The sequence below is a fragment of the Triplophysa dalaica genome, chromosome 16, assembly GCF_015846415.1.
Source record: "Triplophysa dalaica isolate WHDGS20190420 chromosome 16, ASM1584641v1, whole genome shotgun sequence".
In the NCBI taxonomy this organism is placed as follows: Eukaryota; Metazoa; Chordata; class Actinopteri; order Cypriniformes; family Nemacheilidae; genus Triplophysa; species Triplophysa dalaica.
In genome coordinates this window covers 5,386,553-5,406,298 of record NC_079557.1, presented here as the reverse complement: position 1 = coordinate 5,406,298, position 19,746 = coordinate 5,386,553, and the positions used below count along the sequence as shown (strand labels likewise).

Below are 19,746 nucleotides of genomic sequence, written 5' to 3'. Positions count from 1 at the left end.
GTACTCATATGCAGCATCAGTACTACTTGTCACTATACCACAAAAGCTGCTGGAGAAAGAGTGTCATTTTTACACTTTTTACGGAGAAGGAACCACTCCCATTTGCCTATGGGTAGACGCACAAATTGTAAACCACCCCTTAGTGATTCATACACGACATGGTGATAAAATATTCAGGGCTTTACTGAAAACTTTCGGGGCTTAAGCCTCCTTAGCCCACCCCTAGCGCAGCGACTGCTATGAACATTAAACCCTTCCCCTCCTCTACAACATAAACATCCATCATGCTATTAACTAGCATGTTTCATCATCCTAGCACGTGAACCATCTGGAGCTGAGGGAACGGCCCTATATCATCAGTTCAAATCGTCATGAAGTGGCCTGTTCTTGCCTTATAATTATACAGAGTCAGTACAGTTTATAGATCACTAGTTTGCTTTTCGCTACGGAGCAGAAACGGTGTCACTTCACATCTTCTTTGCTCACGTGCGCAGTGTGTAACCAGACTAAGCTACACTGTTTTGGCAATTGTAATCAGCTCTGAATCAGCTCAGAATGTACAGACTTCATGCCTCCAGGGAGCGCTGTGAATGTTAATCACAACACATTAATGAATTCTAATGGGCCAGGGGTGTCATTTGGGCGTTCAATTACCCCGGAGCATCGCTAATTAAAGGCCATGTGAATGTCTATTAAAATAGCCATGTTCCCGGAAATTCAATGAAAAATGTGACATATGTATCGCATAATGAAACAACACAAAGGTGGGAGAGTTAAAAGAGGGCCGAAAACGACACATGTCAAACACGAGTGCCAAGATTGTGATTGTGTACGCTCAAACCAAAGCCACGACAAATACACCGCACATCTAACTCTGAACAGCTGATGTGCATTATCCAATTCACCTCTGACGTGATTGATCTGTGTGCCATTTCCCCCAAACAGGCAAGCCCTTGAATCTCACAAGTTCTCTTTTGTCACACTCAATTAATTCCAATTCATGCATTTTAAAAAGTAACAAACATGATCTCTATAAATGGCTACAAAAGGTGGAAACATTTAAAAATATTTGTGTGTGTTTTTGAGTGTTCTCATGGACACCGTGGTGGCTAGAATCACCAGTTTTGGAATGCTTATCCCAGATGCTAAGGCGGACACATACCCTGTTATTTCCCACAATGCTCCCCTACCAATAATGATAGTGGTGTGGCACTGAGAGTGACAACTCAATAACAGACCCACTGAGAACAACACTCACCTGAATCACTCTCACAGTCTTGAGAATGAGAATCTAAGATCTTATTTCAAGTCGTGTGTTAAGCTTAACCTTCTGAATAAATGGATGTAAATGATTCAACTTTCTAGTACGGAAATGAAAGAATTTCAGTGCTGGGTGTGTTCGTACAGCCAGTTGCTTTCTCCAGTTCCCAGTTCTGTTGGGTCTATCTCTGGGAATACTGGGTGTGTTGTGTTTTCGCAATATTAAGACTTTCAAAACAGATGGAGAAAAGATCCCATAAAAAGACCACTAAAACCTGCGGTGCTTCCCTGTAATCTGTCCAGTTCAAACAAATCCATTGAACCACTTCCAGAGCTTTTGGATGGGAATGGAAGAGTGAAATAATAGCACACTGCTATGAACACCAGCTGACCACCTGTGGAGAAACCAATAGAGCGAACCAATCTGATGCTTCATTTATACAACGCCTTGCGTTGTATAAATGTTTGCGTTGAAAACTTAGTTTGCGTTGAAAACTAGACTTCTGTCATTATTGAGTCACCTTCATGTCAGGATCATGACATAGACCTTTCCATAAAACGTCGGCCTAAGGCTTGTTATGACATATATGAGAATGTGAATGAGATTTAACGGATTTGTAAAAGTGAAATACATAATTTTTTTATCACATTCCATTCTTCACAAAAACCTTGTGTTTGACTTTATAGGACCACATATTATATAAGGTATGGATGGGAAAATTTGTAATAAAAAAAAAACTGAAATTTAAAAAAAATGTTTTTGTGTCTTGTACGTTAAAGGTGCTTTGTGTATTTTTTGGGAGGATCTAATGCAATATAATATACATAGCTATGTCTTCAGATGTGTATGAAGATCTTAAGTAATGAAACATTATGTTTTTATTACCTTACAATGATCCTGCCTTGATGCCCGATGACTCCTGAGATAGGCACAGGCTCCCCGTGACCCGAGGTAGTTCGGATAAGCGGTAGAAAATGGAATGGAATGGAATACCTTACAATGAGCTACCTCTATCTACATAAACGCGGGTCTCCTTACATGGAATTCACCATGTTTTTTTTATACATTAGCTCTAAACGGACAAACTTCTCACATAACGTGTTTCGTAAATACGTTATCTCCTTCTGCAAAGAAACAAAAACATGACAACATCTTTGTCCTGAGTCAGCCACGGAAGTTCTTCCAGTGAGCCATTGGTTGCAATTTGCAACCTCGCCATTAGATGCCGATAAATTTCATACACTCAACCTTTAAATGATAAACAAATAATAAATAAAATCACAAGTTTGGAAGTAAGTAAATAATGATAGAATTTTAAATGTTTGGACCTAAACCAGGTAACAAATAAAAAAAGAAATAACCATATTAAAAAATACCCCCCAACAACTATATTTGGTGTATTAGATCCTGTAAACGGTTTGTATCGCCCTAAATGTTAGCCCTGTTCCCTGAATTAAAGAGAATAAGAAATAAACAGCACTTCACGAAAAGCTTTTTAGGGTGTGCTCATCTGCGAAGGCATTCAAATTAAACAGCCACTTCTTAAAAGTCCAACTGAAACATTTGTTTTACATGGACGCAGTTCAAAGGACACGTATGTGTTCTCAAAGATCCTTTTCCTGACCAACGATAGCCAGCAATGACTGATGAGATTTCCTGATCTCGAGGGTCCCCGTAGAGCTAGACCATGAGCGTGGGTTGCCAATGGAGACGGAGACAAACCCGGATATTACTGTCCACAGCTGCAAGGGGTTTAACTTCCACCCAACAGGTGCAGGAGAGCTGGTGTTAAAAACAACCCTTTGCACATCTGTGGTAAAGCTTGATTAGGATTGTCGGACATTCTCTCATCATTTTGTCATCCTTATGTCATGGAACATGATCATATACATACAACTGCCAACAGTTACTTAGCTAAAAAAAATACAGAAATTAAATATAAAGTTTACATTAAAGGTAAAAGTACTTTTAAGTTTCACTTAACATTTCATCTTATTTTCGCGATGGACCGGCCACTTGTCTTGGGAGTTTCCATCACCGTCTGTGACCTTACAATGAATAAATGACATACTTTTTTTTATTCAGTCTTTGGATGAGTATGGAATCACAATTTTTTTATTTTGGAGGCTGATCACAAGGCCCTTCATGCACTCCTACAGTGCAAGCATTTTATTACTCGAGTATTTTTAGGAAACTAATTGAGATTTACAAAGACAAAATGCTTTTTTTAATTTGTGAGAAAGCCAAAAATGTCTAAACGCTTAATCCCAAGTGGCACCATCTTGCTCCTTGTGAAGCTGCTTTCTCACGGGCTTCCAGTTCCAATTTTGGAGGATCTGTGCCATCTGTGCACGTGTGAGAGTTTACAACCATTAATTGAGTAGGATAGATAACATTTATAATGGTGTGTGTGTGTAACATATACACTACAACCGAAGCATTTCTACTACACTTCATTATCACTTAATACAGCACAATCATCACAACACATTTAGAAAAAAAGGATATATTATAAAACTTATGTAAGTAAAACACTCGTTTCATTTGAACCAAAACAACCAAAAGAAGGAAGCAGGATTTTTTGACCTGTTCTTTTTTCTCACATCTGTCCATGTGCAGTTCTCTCAAGACATGAGGTAATGGCCTTGGAATGCCACTGTGTAGGTTGTTCTCTTTACAGCCACGATTAAATAGCTGCTTACGTTACCTGTGGGTTTGCTTGAAGAAACAGTCGCAACAGGGGAAGGCCAGTTACAAAGATCTCTGACGTTTCTTTGCTTTTTCCCTTTTTTAACAAATTGTTAGCTATTAGTTACAAAATTATTTTTTATAGAGATTACATTTACATGTAAAATGCTTAACCAATGTTTTAGACCAACACCCAATACAATTTTTAGTTTTAAACAATATTTTTGACAGATATTTTTGTTTCTATTTATGGTCTAATGAATTGTCAAGCACTGTACATATGATAGATATAAAGAATAGGATATAGATAGTGTATGTTGTTAAATACTGACTGTTATTTATCATATCTATTCGGTAAAAGGGTAAAAAATATATGCGGTTTCATCGGACGGATGGTCCTGGCCCAAAATTAACTTCCACTCTGTGTTTGGCTATATTGTAACAATTTATTATATATTAAATTTATTTTCATATTTAATTGTATATTAAAGTTATTAATTACATTAAAACTACTCGACATTAATCAATTCTTTGCAGAGTTTTACCATTAGTAAAGTTTGGGCAAAGTTTATGTGGTTGCTGCTGAAACGTCAATAGCCAAAGAAGTCGATAGTGCCCACATTTTAGAGCTAAAAAAAGCTAAATAAAGTAGCTCACAATACCAACTTAGCACTATATATTGCATGTCTTAAATTTACATTAAAGCTCTGTGCAAAAACTTACTTAAATTTGACATCTAGTATTCTTTATTAATAAAAATGTTTAAAAATGATTACTGAAAGAGATGGTGCTAAGGGTAGAAGCATGTACTCGTACAGAAGCAAAACAAATATTCAAAGTCAAAATGCCTTAAATCTGTCTTTCCTCTGTCTTATTGCAATGAAAACAGTAATAGATAAATTGGGTTGACATAATAATAGCATACGAAACCATTAAGACACCTCACTCATAAATCACATTTCTAAATATGACACATGAGATTCAGTGAGTCACTAATACTCTGTTCATGTGGGTGGTGCATATCATCTCAGAAGGGATTTGCCAATATGTACAGACTTACAATGTGACAATTAAGTGCTACTACACCGATTGTTGGACACTCCACTTGCAACCTACTTTTCCCAGACAAATAACAAAACAGCCAGAAAAACATGCAGTTTAAAATGAAAAGTTCTGGACAGCTGTCTAATGTACTAAATGAACCATCAAATGAGGACTCAGACAGAGTTCAAGCCGACCGAAAGCAGCACATCCAGAAAAAACAAAAAGTACAGAGTTCACCAGACAAACTGTATTCAAATGTAGAACGTCCTGCTTAGACTGCAGTTAAAGCAGGTGATGCATTGTGGGATACATCTCGTGGGGGTCCATCTGTCAATGCTTATGCCGGTGTAAACCTAACATTATTTAAATCAGAGATGCTCTTTATCATCTCTCTTTGAATGAGAAACAAATTATAAAACATACTTCTCGGAAACTTAAAGGCCATAACAAGTATATTAAATCACTGTAATATGAACAATATTTTTAATGATAACACTATTACAGTATACAGCCATTAAAGGGATCCTCCAGCAATGAAAAATCTGAAATGAGTTACTTTCCCCCCAAGATGTTCCAAACCAGTAAAAATGTCTTTGTTCTTTTGAACTCAAAAAAATTATTTGGAAAAATGTTAGCAACTGAGAATTCTGGGACATCATTAACTACCAAAGTAGGATTATTTTTTCATTTATTTAAAGTTAAAATGAGCAAATTTTAACATCTGTTAATCGATGATGGCTCCTAGTATGAAAATCTGCAAAAAGAACACACAGTAAGGTTGTTTTTGCATCACGTGACCGTCTGGCCATGAAAATTTCACATTTTCACAACAGAGTGCAGCACGACCACCTCCCAAGCGTCGCTTCCCACGCCATCCAGACTCGCCCAAGCACTTCATCGGTGCGTGCTCTAGCTCACCAAGCAACAGGGAGGCGCGTGCATCCGGAGACAGTGTTTGTGTTACAATGCATAAACAATAGGATCTGTGGCTCAATACTGTGTTATCCTTACTGTAGGTTTTTACACAAAAAGACAAACATTCAACATGGCACCTACCGTTACACTCTAGAAAAGGGATGAGAAGAAAAGCAGGTGTCACTAACAAGCATCAACACCCGTCTACAGCTCGCTAAGAACTGTCTAGATCATGCTGCCAAACACGGCTATGAAAACTCATTTTCCCCCTGCACAGCTTGTTTTATTCCTTTATTATTGGTGGCCCTGGTGTCAGGCGCCATCGCTCAGAATAGACCTTCATAATCCCCCATATTCAACATACGCTGCAGGATGCGCTCAATGCACGGGTACACAACACAGCGCAGGCGGCAGAAAGTTATGATGCCTCTCATACCAGAGAACAGCGCGTGATCGCCCTGGCGCTAAAGGTCGCGATTGATTGAACTTTGTGTGATCAATCGGACTTTTAAAGTGGAACGACAAGTTTTTGGTCCCTCCAACGTTATATTATATAAGGAACGCTTTACTGAAAGTGATGAAAAAGTGATGAAGTGCCACTAAACAACATTCTTCAAAATATCTTAATTTGTGAAAGAAAGAAAATCCTACAGGTCTGAAATGACAAAAGGGGGAAGAAATGATATGAGAGTTTTAATTTTTGGGTGAACTATCACTCTAAACCCATTCTGTGGCCAGGCATACACTACAAAACAGAAGGTTCCAATGTATGGCATAAAGATCAGTAAATGATGAATTTTGGGTGAACCTCTAAGGTCCACCTGCCTTGTTCAAATATAATCACAGTCACCGACAATGTAACTCCGAATGTGCAGATTTGTAGGGCGTCTCACACTAGATGAAGCACACACACTAGAAGAGGGTTGGCGACAGGCACGTGCTGGCTACCATCTGTGGCTTCTTCTCGCATCCTTGCATCATGAACTTCATGAACTGCAAGGGGGGAAATCACATTACAACCTTCTGATTGTGAGCGTGCAATCTTTTCCTAATTTCTGTCAATAGCTGAAAGAGCTGACATCTAATATATCTATCTAATGGAGAGCCACATCACAGTACAGAGAATTGTGCTGCGAAGGACAGGCCGTTTTGCCTTTCGAAGCGTCAGCCGAATAAATTAAGTCAGTACAAATATAAGCTCTTCCTTGAGCAAGCTCATATCCAAGGCCTTTAAGCAATTACACAAGTCTATGAGAGGATGATTGTGGCACATTATCGCATTACCAAAGCCCCTAGACACAGAGCTATATATTTTAACTTTCTATTTGAATGCGTTAGAGTTTGGTTCCAAAAAGAGATAAAATCATGTTTTTTTATTGTGCAATCAAATTAATATAAATCTACAGTTGGTTTGTTTTAATTCATGCCATCATAACTAAAACAAAAACAGCTAACTTACACAATTAAACACAATAAAAACATGTTAACATAATAAAAAACTAAGTTAAGAATGGAGTTATCTCCTTTTGTAACCAAATTCTTCATATGTATTCAAAAACCGTCTCTAGTTTTTATCAAAATGTATTGATCTCTGGTCAAAGAGATACAGCCGAAGAAGGATACATGCACTTATACAACCTAAAGTGCCTCGTTTACATTCAGCAAAAAATATTTAATTGTTATTAAAGCCAATGCTTATAGTTTTATCGTGTTGTTTTAAGAACGAGCTGTATAACACTATACAATACTATACTATACACTATACAATAACCCAGCAAGTGAGGTTAATTTTTATATATATATACTGGCTTGGAAAACATTAAGAGACCATTTCAAAGACCATTTGCATTTTTTTCTGAATGTACTATTTGTAGGTATGTGTTTAGGTAAAATTATCAGTTTTGTTTAATTCTGTAAACTACTAACAATACTTCTTCCGAATTTCAATTAAAAATATTGCTTTTATTTGCAGAAAATGAAAACTGGAGAAACAGGTCAAAATAACAGAAAAGATTCTCTGTATTTTCTCAGACATCAAATACTGCAAAGAATATTCATATTCACCTTATGCAATACAGGGTAATACACATATATTTAGGAAAGGAACAAAAATATATATGAAAACCTTGATTTTAATCACAGTTTTCATGTGTCTTGTCATACTGTCACATTGCTGTTGCATGACTTTATGTCACTCCTGAGATTTAAAGGAACGTTTTTTATGGTCTCTTAATTTGTTCCACAGTTGTATAATCAATGGTAAAAATCTGTTTTATAATCAAATGTTGTTTATCTCTTTGCTTTTATTGAAATGTTTTACCAAACAGCTCCTGTAAATGGGTTATTATAAAGAAACAAAAATTTGTTTCATAATTGTTTATTTGCATGTGCAACAGTTCTTCTCCCCCATATGGCTGACACTCCAATGAAAGGCAACCAAATGTTCTTTCAAAAAATCTGTAAAAAAAAACTGCTGTGCCTGCTGTTTAGGGCTGACAGAAAGCATCACTTTTATCTGCTTATCTGAACTGAACAAAAGCCCAGACAGGTGAGCATGTTAAAAAAGACAAAAACTGATTATATGAATGAACTTAAGTATAAATGCATTTCACATTTTGCTCAAGTATTTTATACCTAAATGAACAGGCAACGTCCCACAGCACAATCCTCAAAACAATTTTTTTAACTTCCATTGCATAAAATAACAAATCAATGTCATATCACTTATTTAAGAGGGTTTACATTGCAGATGTATTGATATGTAACATTTCAAATAGGGTTGAGTTGGTCCACGGCTTTACCATAAACACATTCACATAGGAGAAAATACAACTGAAACTGAGACTAAGCTTCGTGCACACAGAGAGCAATGGAGGAAAGGTTTTGAATTGATTTTTCTTGCTTCTGAATAGGTACATGACCACATGGTGCTAACAACATCTCACCTAGAAAAGCTGTTTATAAGAGCTGCAAAATGTCACTCCAAACATTCAATGGCATGCTTAAATATCGAAATAGTAATCTCAAATACAGAAGTAGATACAAAATCAAGGCATCTAAATGTGAAAATTTATATAATATGATACCTAAAATGTGTGTAATGTTTGCTAACAATCCAGTTCTAAACTTAGACTTTTTTTCTATGTACTGGGATGTTTGAAAGCAACACAAAGGTAGACTGTTTACGCTTCTCAAAAAATAAGCCTTCTAGTGGCTGTTTAAAACAATCAATCATTAATAGTTTATATCAGATATCAGGTCACAATCCTTTATCACATACAGCACATTTTCCTAATAGAATTTTTAAAGAAGGTAGAAATGGTGCCTCATAGCGATGTCATCGAAGAAGCATTTACTTCATACATTGTTGTTGTCTAAAGAAAATTTTGTCCACTACAAAGAAACTTTTGTGCAAAATAAATCTTTGGATGTAAAAATGTTATTCAAGGAAATCTGAAAAATGGTTACTCTAGTGATTTAAAAAACACCTTTCAAATAGAAATTGGGATATCTGCTACCAATTTTCTCCCAATTTGGTACCAAATAACCAGCCATATCCGAATTGTCCTACTGTTAGAACTAAATAGTTATTCAGCTTCCACGAAATTTCAACTTTTTTTAACTGAAAATGTTAAAAGCAAACTTATAGGGACAGTTTACCCCAAAAATAAAATTCTGTGCTCATTTACTCACCCCCCTAGTTGTCTAAATTAAATTACCTAAAAATAATGACATTTTTGTTGTTCCCCTAAACACAAAAATTTGAATTATTTAGAAGAATGTTTTTATCCATCAGTTCTGGGGCACTAGTGAATTCCAATTGTAGGGAAAAAACTACTAAAGTAAAGAAGGGTGCCCGAGAACTGTTTAGTTCCCCATGTTCTTCAAAGAATCTCTTTTGTGTTAAGTATAACAAAAAAAATGTCCAGTTTTAAAACAAGAGGGTTAGTAAACAATGACAGAATTTTCATTTTTAAGTGAACTATCCCATTAACTGTCTTAAATTACTCACAGATTTCATGGCCCACATTTCTATTCAATTAACATGATTCATGTAGGAAGAGAACTCTCTCTGTCTTTCTTCAACACAGTGGTTTATTAAATCCAGTATAACACATAATGTTGGACTCAGCTGGGTGAGGATCCCCACAGTCAAACCCAAACTGCTATGCTCTGTCTCTCTGAGACCAGAGGTCTCTATTGCACTTTGGGTTAACTAAGCATGTCTATCACGGGAACCATTAGTTGTAATCACACTGACAGTGAATGTTGGTACACTGGACAGATTAAATAGGAAGACTGACTGACTTTTTACTGGCTGTAACATTTTACATTTTACAAATGCTCCCATAATCTGCTAAAATTGAAATAAAAACACTTTGTTTTTTGGCCGATTCTCGCTCTGTCAACCCACTGAATGTACTAATTGAAGTGTGCATTGAAGATAAATCGCTGCAGGCAGTTGCCAAAGGCATCCGTTGAGGCCATGTTTTTAATAAATGATAACACTGATGAATCTGATGAAGTGAGTAACCCAGTTCATCATTTAATAGTCTATCTGGTGCCTTCTTTGTAATGGTGACTAGCAAGGGTAAAAATGCATTAACTACAACTTATCGCATAATAGTTTGACTGATCAAACGGTTTAATAAGCATTAAAGGAACAGTTCACTCAAAAATGACAATTCCGTCATCATTTAATCACCCTCAAGTTGTTCCAAATCTGTATAATGTCTTTGTTCTGATGAAAACAGAGAAAGATATATGAAAGAATGCTTGTAACCAAACCATTCTTTATGTTTTTTAAAGGGGTCAAATGACAGGGCTAAAATGAATATTATCATTTGTTTTAGATGTAATGCAATGTGTATATACGATTTAATGTTAAAAAACGCTGTATTTTCCACATAGCGTAAATGTTTGTATCTTCTCTTTGCCCCACCTCTCTGAAACGCACAGATTTTTTAAAAAGGTCATCGCTCTGAAAAATTGAGGTGTGATCTGATTGGCCAGTTAACCAGTGCGTAGTGATTGGTCGAAACACTGCAAGCATGTGATGGAAATGTAACGCCTCTTATCATATTTGGAACATCAGGTTCCAAAGCAATTGCGCAGACAGGTACGCCTAGCTTACTTGCGTATACATTTGGGCGGTATTGGTCAAATTATACCACGAGCTGACAAAGATTTGTGGGGGTGTGGTTCCACGAGGCGTTTCAACGCTGTGGGAGGTGCTGGGAACAATCGCATTCGGATTCGGACCGCATCAAACGGGCCCAGTCTGAAAACGCCCTAAGAGTGACATATTGCTTTCTTGACAAGAAGGATGAATAGGACCTGTGAGTTATATGCTAGAAGTGAAGGCCACTAAACACGACTGACCTTTGGAGTGGAAGTCTGCGGCTAGCGGGCTAACAGGAGGCTTCTTCACAGCAGCCGTCCGGTACACAATGTGAGAACGTCCACCACTGTCCTTCTCCTGCTCTGTCACATGATGTCCTGTTTCCACCGGCTCGATGAAAAACTCCTCCTGCTCGGTTCTGATCATCCCCGCCTGGAAGATCAAGAAATATGAAGAAAAATACAGTGAGTCAAATGTACTATAGGATAAACAAAGGTGTTATTTAAGCTAATATCTGATTCATTCTTTTGATAAACAATGGCATCTGTGCCATTTGCAATGCATCCTACAGATTTTTTATATATATACAACATGCATGTTCAAACTCATGACTGGTACTACATAAATAAATACCAACAACAAAACAATGATATCACACTGAAAAGGAAAAGGTCACATGGCCAAAAGGGAACAAGCTTCACATTTTATACCAATACAATAATTTGGCCACTCCGTTCCTCCGTGTGAGCGCACGTGTGCCCATTCAATCTTGTTTCTATGCAATTTCACTCTACAATTTCCATTTTAGCACCTTCCCATTGCTAATACGGCTCCTGCACAAAGAAGAACTCTCCTCTGGGCAAACGTTAACACACAGTTCTGAAATCCTCTTTCCAGCTTTTAGACTTTAAAAGGTTTAGTGTACCCTTAGGCCCCGTTCCACCTGCTCTGAGACACATTACTCCCTCTGCTATCCACTCGAAGTCAGTCAAATCTCAATTTTGGTCTTATGCCGGATTTAGGATCAGTTCCTCTATTACCACCTGCATCTTAAACACCGGGACATTAATAACAAATCTGGCTCTGAATCAGCTGTGGCACACCAAGGTTAGAGAAACTGGATTTGTGAAGCACCCCTAGAGAGTGATATGCTACAATGATTCTCAAAAGAGACGGATCGTCTGCCTTTTCTTTGGCTGGAGTAGTAGTGCAGATGTCTGCAGTGTGTACTACTGTGAGACGCTACAGGTAAGCAGTCATGGATTGTGCTGACAAATGCATCCGCTGTCATTTACTATTAAACTGAGCTGTGCACCACCAACCAAATTAATATAATTTATATAATGTGCATATATGAGTCAATGACATATGTAAGGATTTTTGATATTAAAATATACTGTAAATAAATAAATAATATTTATTGCCATTATTCAAACAGTAAGAATGTGGTGTACACATTAATGCAGATTAAAATGTTAGATTAAGTGATTTTGGTGTATTTATTTATGAATTGGCCATAGCCTTAAAAAAGTAATGTGGTGCAATCATGATTTATCTTAAAAATAATTCATTTCCTTGACATGTTTTAAATATTTTTAACAAATCATTAGTATTTCAACTGTTTAGAAACAAAGTATTTGCATTTCTTCAAGTTTTGGTAATCATTTCATATTTTCGTTCTATAATTTTGTCTTCTTAAATTAACAAAATTAACAAACTTTTTCCAAAAAATCACATACAACTAATATATATTACCGTTAACTCAAGCAAATTGTTTAAGAGATTGATATTTCAGCCACAAAAATTTGATTTATTTTATTTGTAATTTAATTTAATACAATTATTGATATTTTTGGTCGCACAACATGATAAGTGGTTGCTATATGTCATTGACCCAGATATATTTATATATAAAATACATTTTGAATTGTATACATTTATGGTACGTTTGTGTAAAAACTCCTTTTTGAATTGTGCATTTGTAATATTTGTAATATATCTAATGCAAGAAGTTTTGAAGAGGATTCAGAATATTTCACAAATTTATGTGACCCAGTCTGTGAAAACTTAAATTAAATAGTAAATGTTATAGTAAATGTAAATTTACAGAAAAAATAATTTTGAGATAGCCGGCATCCAAGTTTGATTCTAACCATTAAAGTGATAGTTCACCCGAAAATAAAAATTATGTCATTTTTTACTCACCCCCTTGTCATTTGCAACCTGTATGACTTTCTTCCTTCCGCTGAACACAGAAGAAGATATTTTGAGAAATTATGAAAACTGGACCACATTTACTTGCATTGGTTTTGTGTCCATACAATAGAAGTAAATGGGGTACAGTTCTGTTCAGTTAACAACGTTCTTCAAAATATCTTCTTTTGTGTTCTGCGGAAGAAAGAAAGTCATAGAATTTAGAAATTTAGAAATAATTGTTTAGTTCCCAAAAATAGATTTGGTTGGTGAATTCAGCTTACAAAACACAACAACTATCCCCTACCACCACAAAACACAAGCCGTGATCCCTAAATGGACATATCTGAAAACCACCCAGGCACCGTTGTTGGTTTAGAATAAGTACACGGTGGCCAGAGCTTTCATACAGGTCACTGAAAACGATGCATTCTTGACATGATTCACACCGAAAGGAGGCTTAGCCAGGAGCCGTCACCCCCAAGCTGAGCACAGTTGGAGTTTGCTGCGCAAAAACACAGTAAAACATCCATATGTCAGGCTGAGTTATGTAAGCCATCTCAGAAGGGCATCTACCCTGAATGACCTTCTTCTCCACGAGAGAGGGTGAAGGAAAGACAGAAAACCAGGAAAAAACATGACGGAACGTAGAAGGAAGAAGGCCAGAGGGCAAGATGTATCCTGTCAGGAAGGTGAAAGAGTAGCTCCAGATGCTGGTGACAGTAGAGTGAGAGATAAAAACGTCAAGCGGAGGCGCTAACGTGCGATGTCAGGTAATCTTCCTCTCTCACTCCTGCACTCTCCAGCTCTGCGCTCCAAAACAAGCTCTCGAAAATTGCCAGTCACTCTCCTTAATTCCATCTGTCGGTTTAGACGACTGGTAATTACCAGTTCCCCTGACTGGATCCATGCAGCGCTCGTAGGGGAAATCGTGCCCGCTCGCTCGCACACAATCATACAGTCATGCCTCGGGCTTGTTCCACATGCATGTTGTCGTTCTGTGCTCACTATGCTGACACCTTAGACAGGGACGGTTGAATGATCTGCTGGTGAGCAATTTCATTTTAGTGCTGCTTAAACATCTGCGTGCTGCAAAAAATCTGATGTGGTTATACTATGAAAAATGTGTTAAAAATGTTGTGAAGTTCTATGCATTATCTTATGTGGGCATTGCATGATATACAGTATGCTGTGCTATTACTTTCCAAACCTATTGGTTAAACTTTTAGGCAACATCCACATGATCCCTATCCATTCTTTTTTTCCTTTTAAAGGCATTGTTTCGCGAAATATTGGTGTACACACGAACCCGCTAAACCGACTCAAAACAATGTAGCATACATGCCAAATCAGTACGTGGCACTGTTGTTCTGCCACAGAGACACACTTAAAACACAGAAGATTTGGAGTATGCACGTAAACTTGCACGCTGGGGTGATGACATCATCGTTTCAGAAAATATACCGATCGACCGCACGCACGAAAACGTAAGGGTCCGTGTGGACAAACCGCCGGTATGATAAAAATTCTTTACGTATACAGGTCATTATTAATTCTGTTTATAATATCAATGTCTTGGCACTTATTGCAAAGTTTACACATCTGACAAAGTGAGACAATCTCACTTTCAACACAAACTCTCGGGGATTCGTAACTATTTCACAAGGTGGCTAATTCGTACGAATTTGTACAATATTATTGTACTACTGTACAGAGCGCGTTTTGAAAACGTAACAATATGTTTGTCCTGTGTCAGTTGCCATAGTGTTTCGAAAGGGATGGGGAAGGGCTGGAGTGAGGCGTTTCTTGCAATTCGCAACCTCACCACTACATTCAGCTAAAATCTCCACATTGATCCTTTAAATAAAAGTATATAAATATTATTTTGCTATCATAAATCACGGTCTGTAATTTTAACAGCTAACAAAACATACAGTTCACACTCCTATACACATCAGACTTACAATAACCTATCCATAAAAATTAAGGATTAAATATGGCTAGAGCAACATACTCAAACAATTACGAGTCTACGCTGTCAATGTTCTGAGTTATGACTGAGGCTCAATAATGAATGCCTGTACACCATCTGACTGTGATTTTATGTATTTACATCATAAATCAAGTTTATCAGCCTATTATTTACAGCTCACATAACCACAGTTCAGAGAAACAAACCGGCAAGGAAAAAAAGTTCAAAAGTTGCCAACGTGTCTGAGAAGGTTCTTGGTTCATCTCCAATTCTCGCTGATGGATCTACACCCGCTCTGGAATACCAAACAGAGGAAGCCTGGAGTGCGCAGCTCAGGAGAAAAGATGACGCGAGGGGCTCTGAGACACGGACGTATCGATCGCTGAAGGGAGAGGCGAGGGGAACCGGACAAGTCTGCACTGTCCCTTCAGCTCTCAGAGGAGAAGCTGAATAAAACATAAGGAGGCCGAAAGAACACTGTGTTCACTACCAAGATGGGATATAGGAGACAGGTAGAAACACACAGAGGGCTAAAATGGCTGCTCGTCACGAGAATTCTCTGTTCGCTCGCGTTTTGGAGTTGTACGGATAGGGCACAGCAATTTATAAAGAAAGCCACAGAAGCCTCTCGGTGGGTCGGAGAGAAGGCCACACCCCAGTTACCACGAAGATCCCATCATTGAACAACACAATAGGCTTGTAACACATTGCAAAGAGGCAACATTGTTCCGTAGCATGACAATATATGAAACACAAGATGCTTATTGTTTTCATTCTGTATATCAATAGTGTTTTTGCGATAACCACCTTTAAATCTGCATAACTCTTACATAACTGAAAATCATGAATTTTTTCCTGCACCGCAGCTGTGCACGTTGTAAAACAATCCTTCTCAAATTCCACGCCGACACAAACTACCTGTGACAAATTTCCTGAGAATTGTGCAAATACAGTACTGCATGCAGTAAGCACAAAAATTAGCTTTGTGCCATAAACTGTTATTCCATGAATATACCTGCGGATTAAACCACAACAGCTGCTCACTTGATACCCGGTTTGATTGAAACATGTTTCTGCTTAATGAAAATAGACAGTTAGCATTTGCGCAAGGTGTCAAATGGTTTTAAAGATGGTTTCCATGGCACCGCCTATGGATTTCAAGGTGAGCGGGGCCTAAAAAAGACTAGATGTAACTTTGAGCAGTGGGGAGGCTGCGGTAAGAGGCATGACACGTTCCATAGCAACCTTAAACCCAGATTATGAATATTTTGTACCCTGATAAGCACAGCATGTCCTGTATATTAAACAAATGATGAAAAACATTATGAATTATTTATATGATGTTGAGGTGGTTTCCTGGACATGGATAAGCCGGTACTAGGCCATAGTTAAATTTGGACATTTTAAGATGTCAGTTGTCAGATGTGATGTTATCTGTCTGTCTATCCGTCTATCCTTGGATGAATATATGAATCTATTTAACTTGTTTATTCAAAATACAGCAGTGTTGTAGTTAGCTTTATACTTATTGTACAGTTTTATATATATAAATATTCGCCCTGTTTTACTGTAAATCAACATTGGGGCTTCAAACACCTATTTATTAATGCACATTTTAATTTGAACTTTGTAACCCATCTTAAAAGTGCATCTCAGGGTGGCATGTGGACTAATATCTAACAAATCGTTCCATCTCATAAATCCCTGTCTCTTACCATTTACATGAGCTTACTGAGGATTTATATCTAATGTTGTTATAGTAAAAAACAGTGACCTGGGATTCAATAGCAATCAATTGGAAAATGTTGTGTTCAGCTTTAAGGTCTAATCCCATTCTATCATATCTTTCTCTCTCTGACTGTCTGAGACAATCTGATTTAAAGCCGGCCCTGACCTTATGGCACATACAGTCATAAAGGGGACACAAGGCAGCCCAACGGAGGAGAAAGATTCAGAATACAGTTAGTTGAATGAGTGCAATAATTATCAGCGGAGAGAGAGAGAGCGAGAGAGAGAGAGAGAGAGAGAGAGAGAGAGACGCTTTGTTTTAAGAAAACAAAGGAGGAGAGTGTGATTTTCAAGGCAGGGCACAAATCTCTATTTGTCTCTTTCAGACACACACAGAAGACTCATTCAATAGGTACACATTGATGCACCGATTTTCAGACACATTGACAAACAAAAAGATTAAATAACAGATGAGATGCAATTTTAAGAGAAATCATTTACAGTAAGTCCTCTGGGAATCCGCAGACTGAATTCCTCGCGTAAATCAAATATTTTACTTTGACACTAATCAAAAAAATTGTCAAAAAACATGAAGTTTTCCAAGTATTTTGACTTACAGCTCAGGCACCATTTATATTCTCTGTACATAGCAAGTGATGAACTGAAAATGCTTGTTACGGCTCCTGTCTCCAGGTGTGCAGCTCTTAATTGGTCTTTCCATCATTCTGCTGTAGGAAAGCATCTAATGATCTATGCTGGTTTCTCCTGATCACTGGTGAGCTTTGAGGCTTTTAAGTGTGGAAAGCGGTTAATGTCTTTGTCAGGCAAAGTTAAGCCTCCTGTGGTGTCAATAGCATTTTTTTTTAACTCAAACCAAAGCAAGTGAAAACGGTTGGTCTGAAAAATACATGTCTCGGCATTTGAGCCAATGCAGCATCATTTAAAATACCATTGTTGTCGCATTTTATTGCTATTGAAATGTAACCTCAAATTCCAGCAGATACAAGATGGCATAGTTCACCCAAAAACGAGCATTCTTTCGTAATTGAATCCCCCTCATGTCATTCTCAACTTTTTCATGATTAACGTTCTTCTGCAGAACACTAAAGAATATATTTTGAAGAATGCTTGTACCCAAACAACGTTGCCCCCCCATCTATTCTATTGACACAGAAGCACAGAGACATTGCCCAAAATATCTTCTTTTAAATTCCACAGTCAAAAAGTCATTTAGATTTAGCAAAATGCAAAGGTAAATAAATGAAAGATGGTCTTTCCAGCAGACCAAACAGAGCTAGTGTTCCTAAGTAGCTCCATATCCAATGAAATCCCATGAATTTTAAAAGCCATAACAAGCTGACAGTGTGTCTGCTCCATTTCTGTATTAAGGTTAGTAAGTGCATGTGTGTGTGTATTTGTACGTCTGCCCTAGTTTTGCCAACATGCACACACCCCAAGCCATTTTTATTCACACAAACTCATAAATTCTCACAAGAGATGGCAGATGTCAGGCCGATTTACACCGTAAGAGACTTATTGACGCAATCGTGTCTCCATCCCAGCATCCCTTTCATTACACCGAGTGTTCCCTGAGAGACATACTGTCCTCAGATCAGCTCTAACATCGGCATGAACCCTCACACCAAATGATACATAAAAACGAACACACACAATCCACAGAGTATGTCAGACAGTTGAAAAAAAACGCTTGGGTCTTTCTTAATAAAGTGCTAATGTTGTCTTTACTAGCCAGGCTACGCTTTACTTCTGGCTGTGTATACAAACTAAATTCTTTCCGATTGCTTTTATTCCACATAGTTGGAATGATCTGCTTGGATTAATGACTTAAGTAGCTTAACATATACAGTGCAAACATATACATAAAACACATCTGCTGATCTTTGGCAGACACAATGAATGGAAGCAAGACGAAGCAATTCCTACTGAGCTAGGAGTAAAAGCAAAACTTGGCATATCCGACAGACAGCATTTTGAGTGCTGGGGAATTGTAGAACAGCTCAGTACGTGCTGACAAAGTTGTCGACGTGTGAGAGTCTTAGATTATGAGAACAGTGAACAAAAACAGACAAACATGGACGATCAGAAAGAAGAGGTGTGAAGGTCAAGAAATCGAAAGAGTGATAAAAAGTTGAGCCATCTTAAAAGCAAAGGTGTGTGAAAAAAAAGTCAGCCCTGTCATGTTTTGCTCCCCCGTGTGTCGTTCCAAATCAGTTTTTTGTTGTTGAGAGAAACAAAACTATTTTTCGGAAAATCTTTGTGTAGACTGAAACACACACTTTATGCAATACTGTATGCATGCATCATAAGCCATCAATGATGTTTAAATATTTTTGGAAACACCTTCAGCCGAGTTGCTGGACCGGCCGCTAGCGCCCTTTCCCCTCTTTACCCTATTAAGACTCCACACATACACTGAACTTGTAGGCTTTTCTCTAGGATGGATTCTTGCAGAATGTAAGCTTGCAGCTTGCAGAATTTATCTCAGCCACATACCTCACGCCCATGGATGCATTTCGACTGGGGAATTCTAACGTCCCAGTCTTATTACTGTTGCCTTGAGAACACATCTTTCTAGTTGCATTAAAATTCTGCTGGTTGACAATATGACACAGTGACTAAAAACCTATAAAGCTGCCTATGAAGACAGAATCTTAAGGCTCCAAATAGAAACGTCCTAAATAGTGGGCACCCTTATTAAGCTGCTCACTAAAGGCGGTTGCACACCGAACGAGAATCCAAAACCACGGCCAGGACAATTAAAAGGACCAGTGTATCATATTCTGGAGGACCTTTTTTATGGAA

General features: G+C 37.7%; 1 protein-coding gene across 4 annotated transcripts in view; it reads right to left on the bottom strand.

The window, feature by feature from the left end:
- Positions 1-19,746, bottom strand: part of LOC130438375 (A disintegrin and metalloproteinase with thrombospondin motifs 2-like) — a 106,754-nt gene that overhangs the window by 53,629 nt on the left and 33,379 nt on the right. For all 4 annotated transcript variants that reach the window (XM_056770267.1, XM_056770269.1, XM_056770268.1 and 1 more), the window contains exon 3: positions 11,291-11,462. In XM_056770267.1, the coding sequence (XP_056626245.1) occupies positions 11,291-11,462 (172 nt within the window). The remainder of the gene's footprint in view (positions 1-11,290; positions 11,463-19,746) is intronic.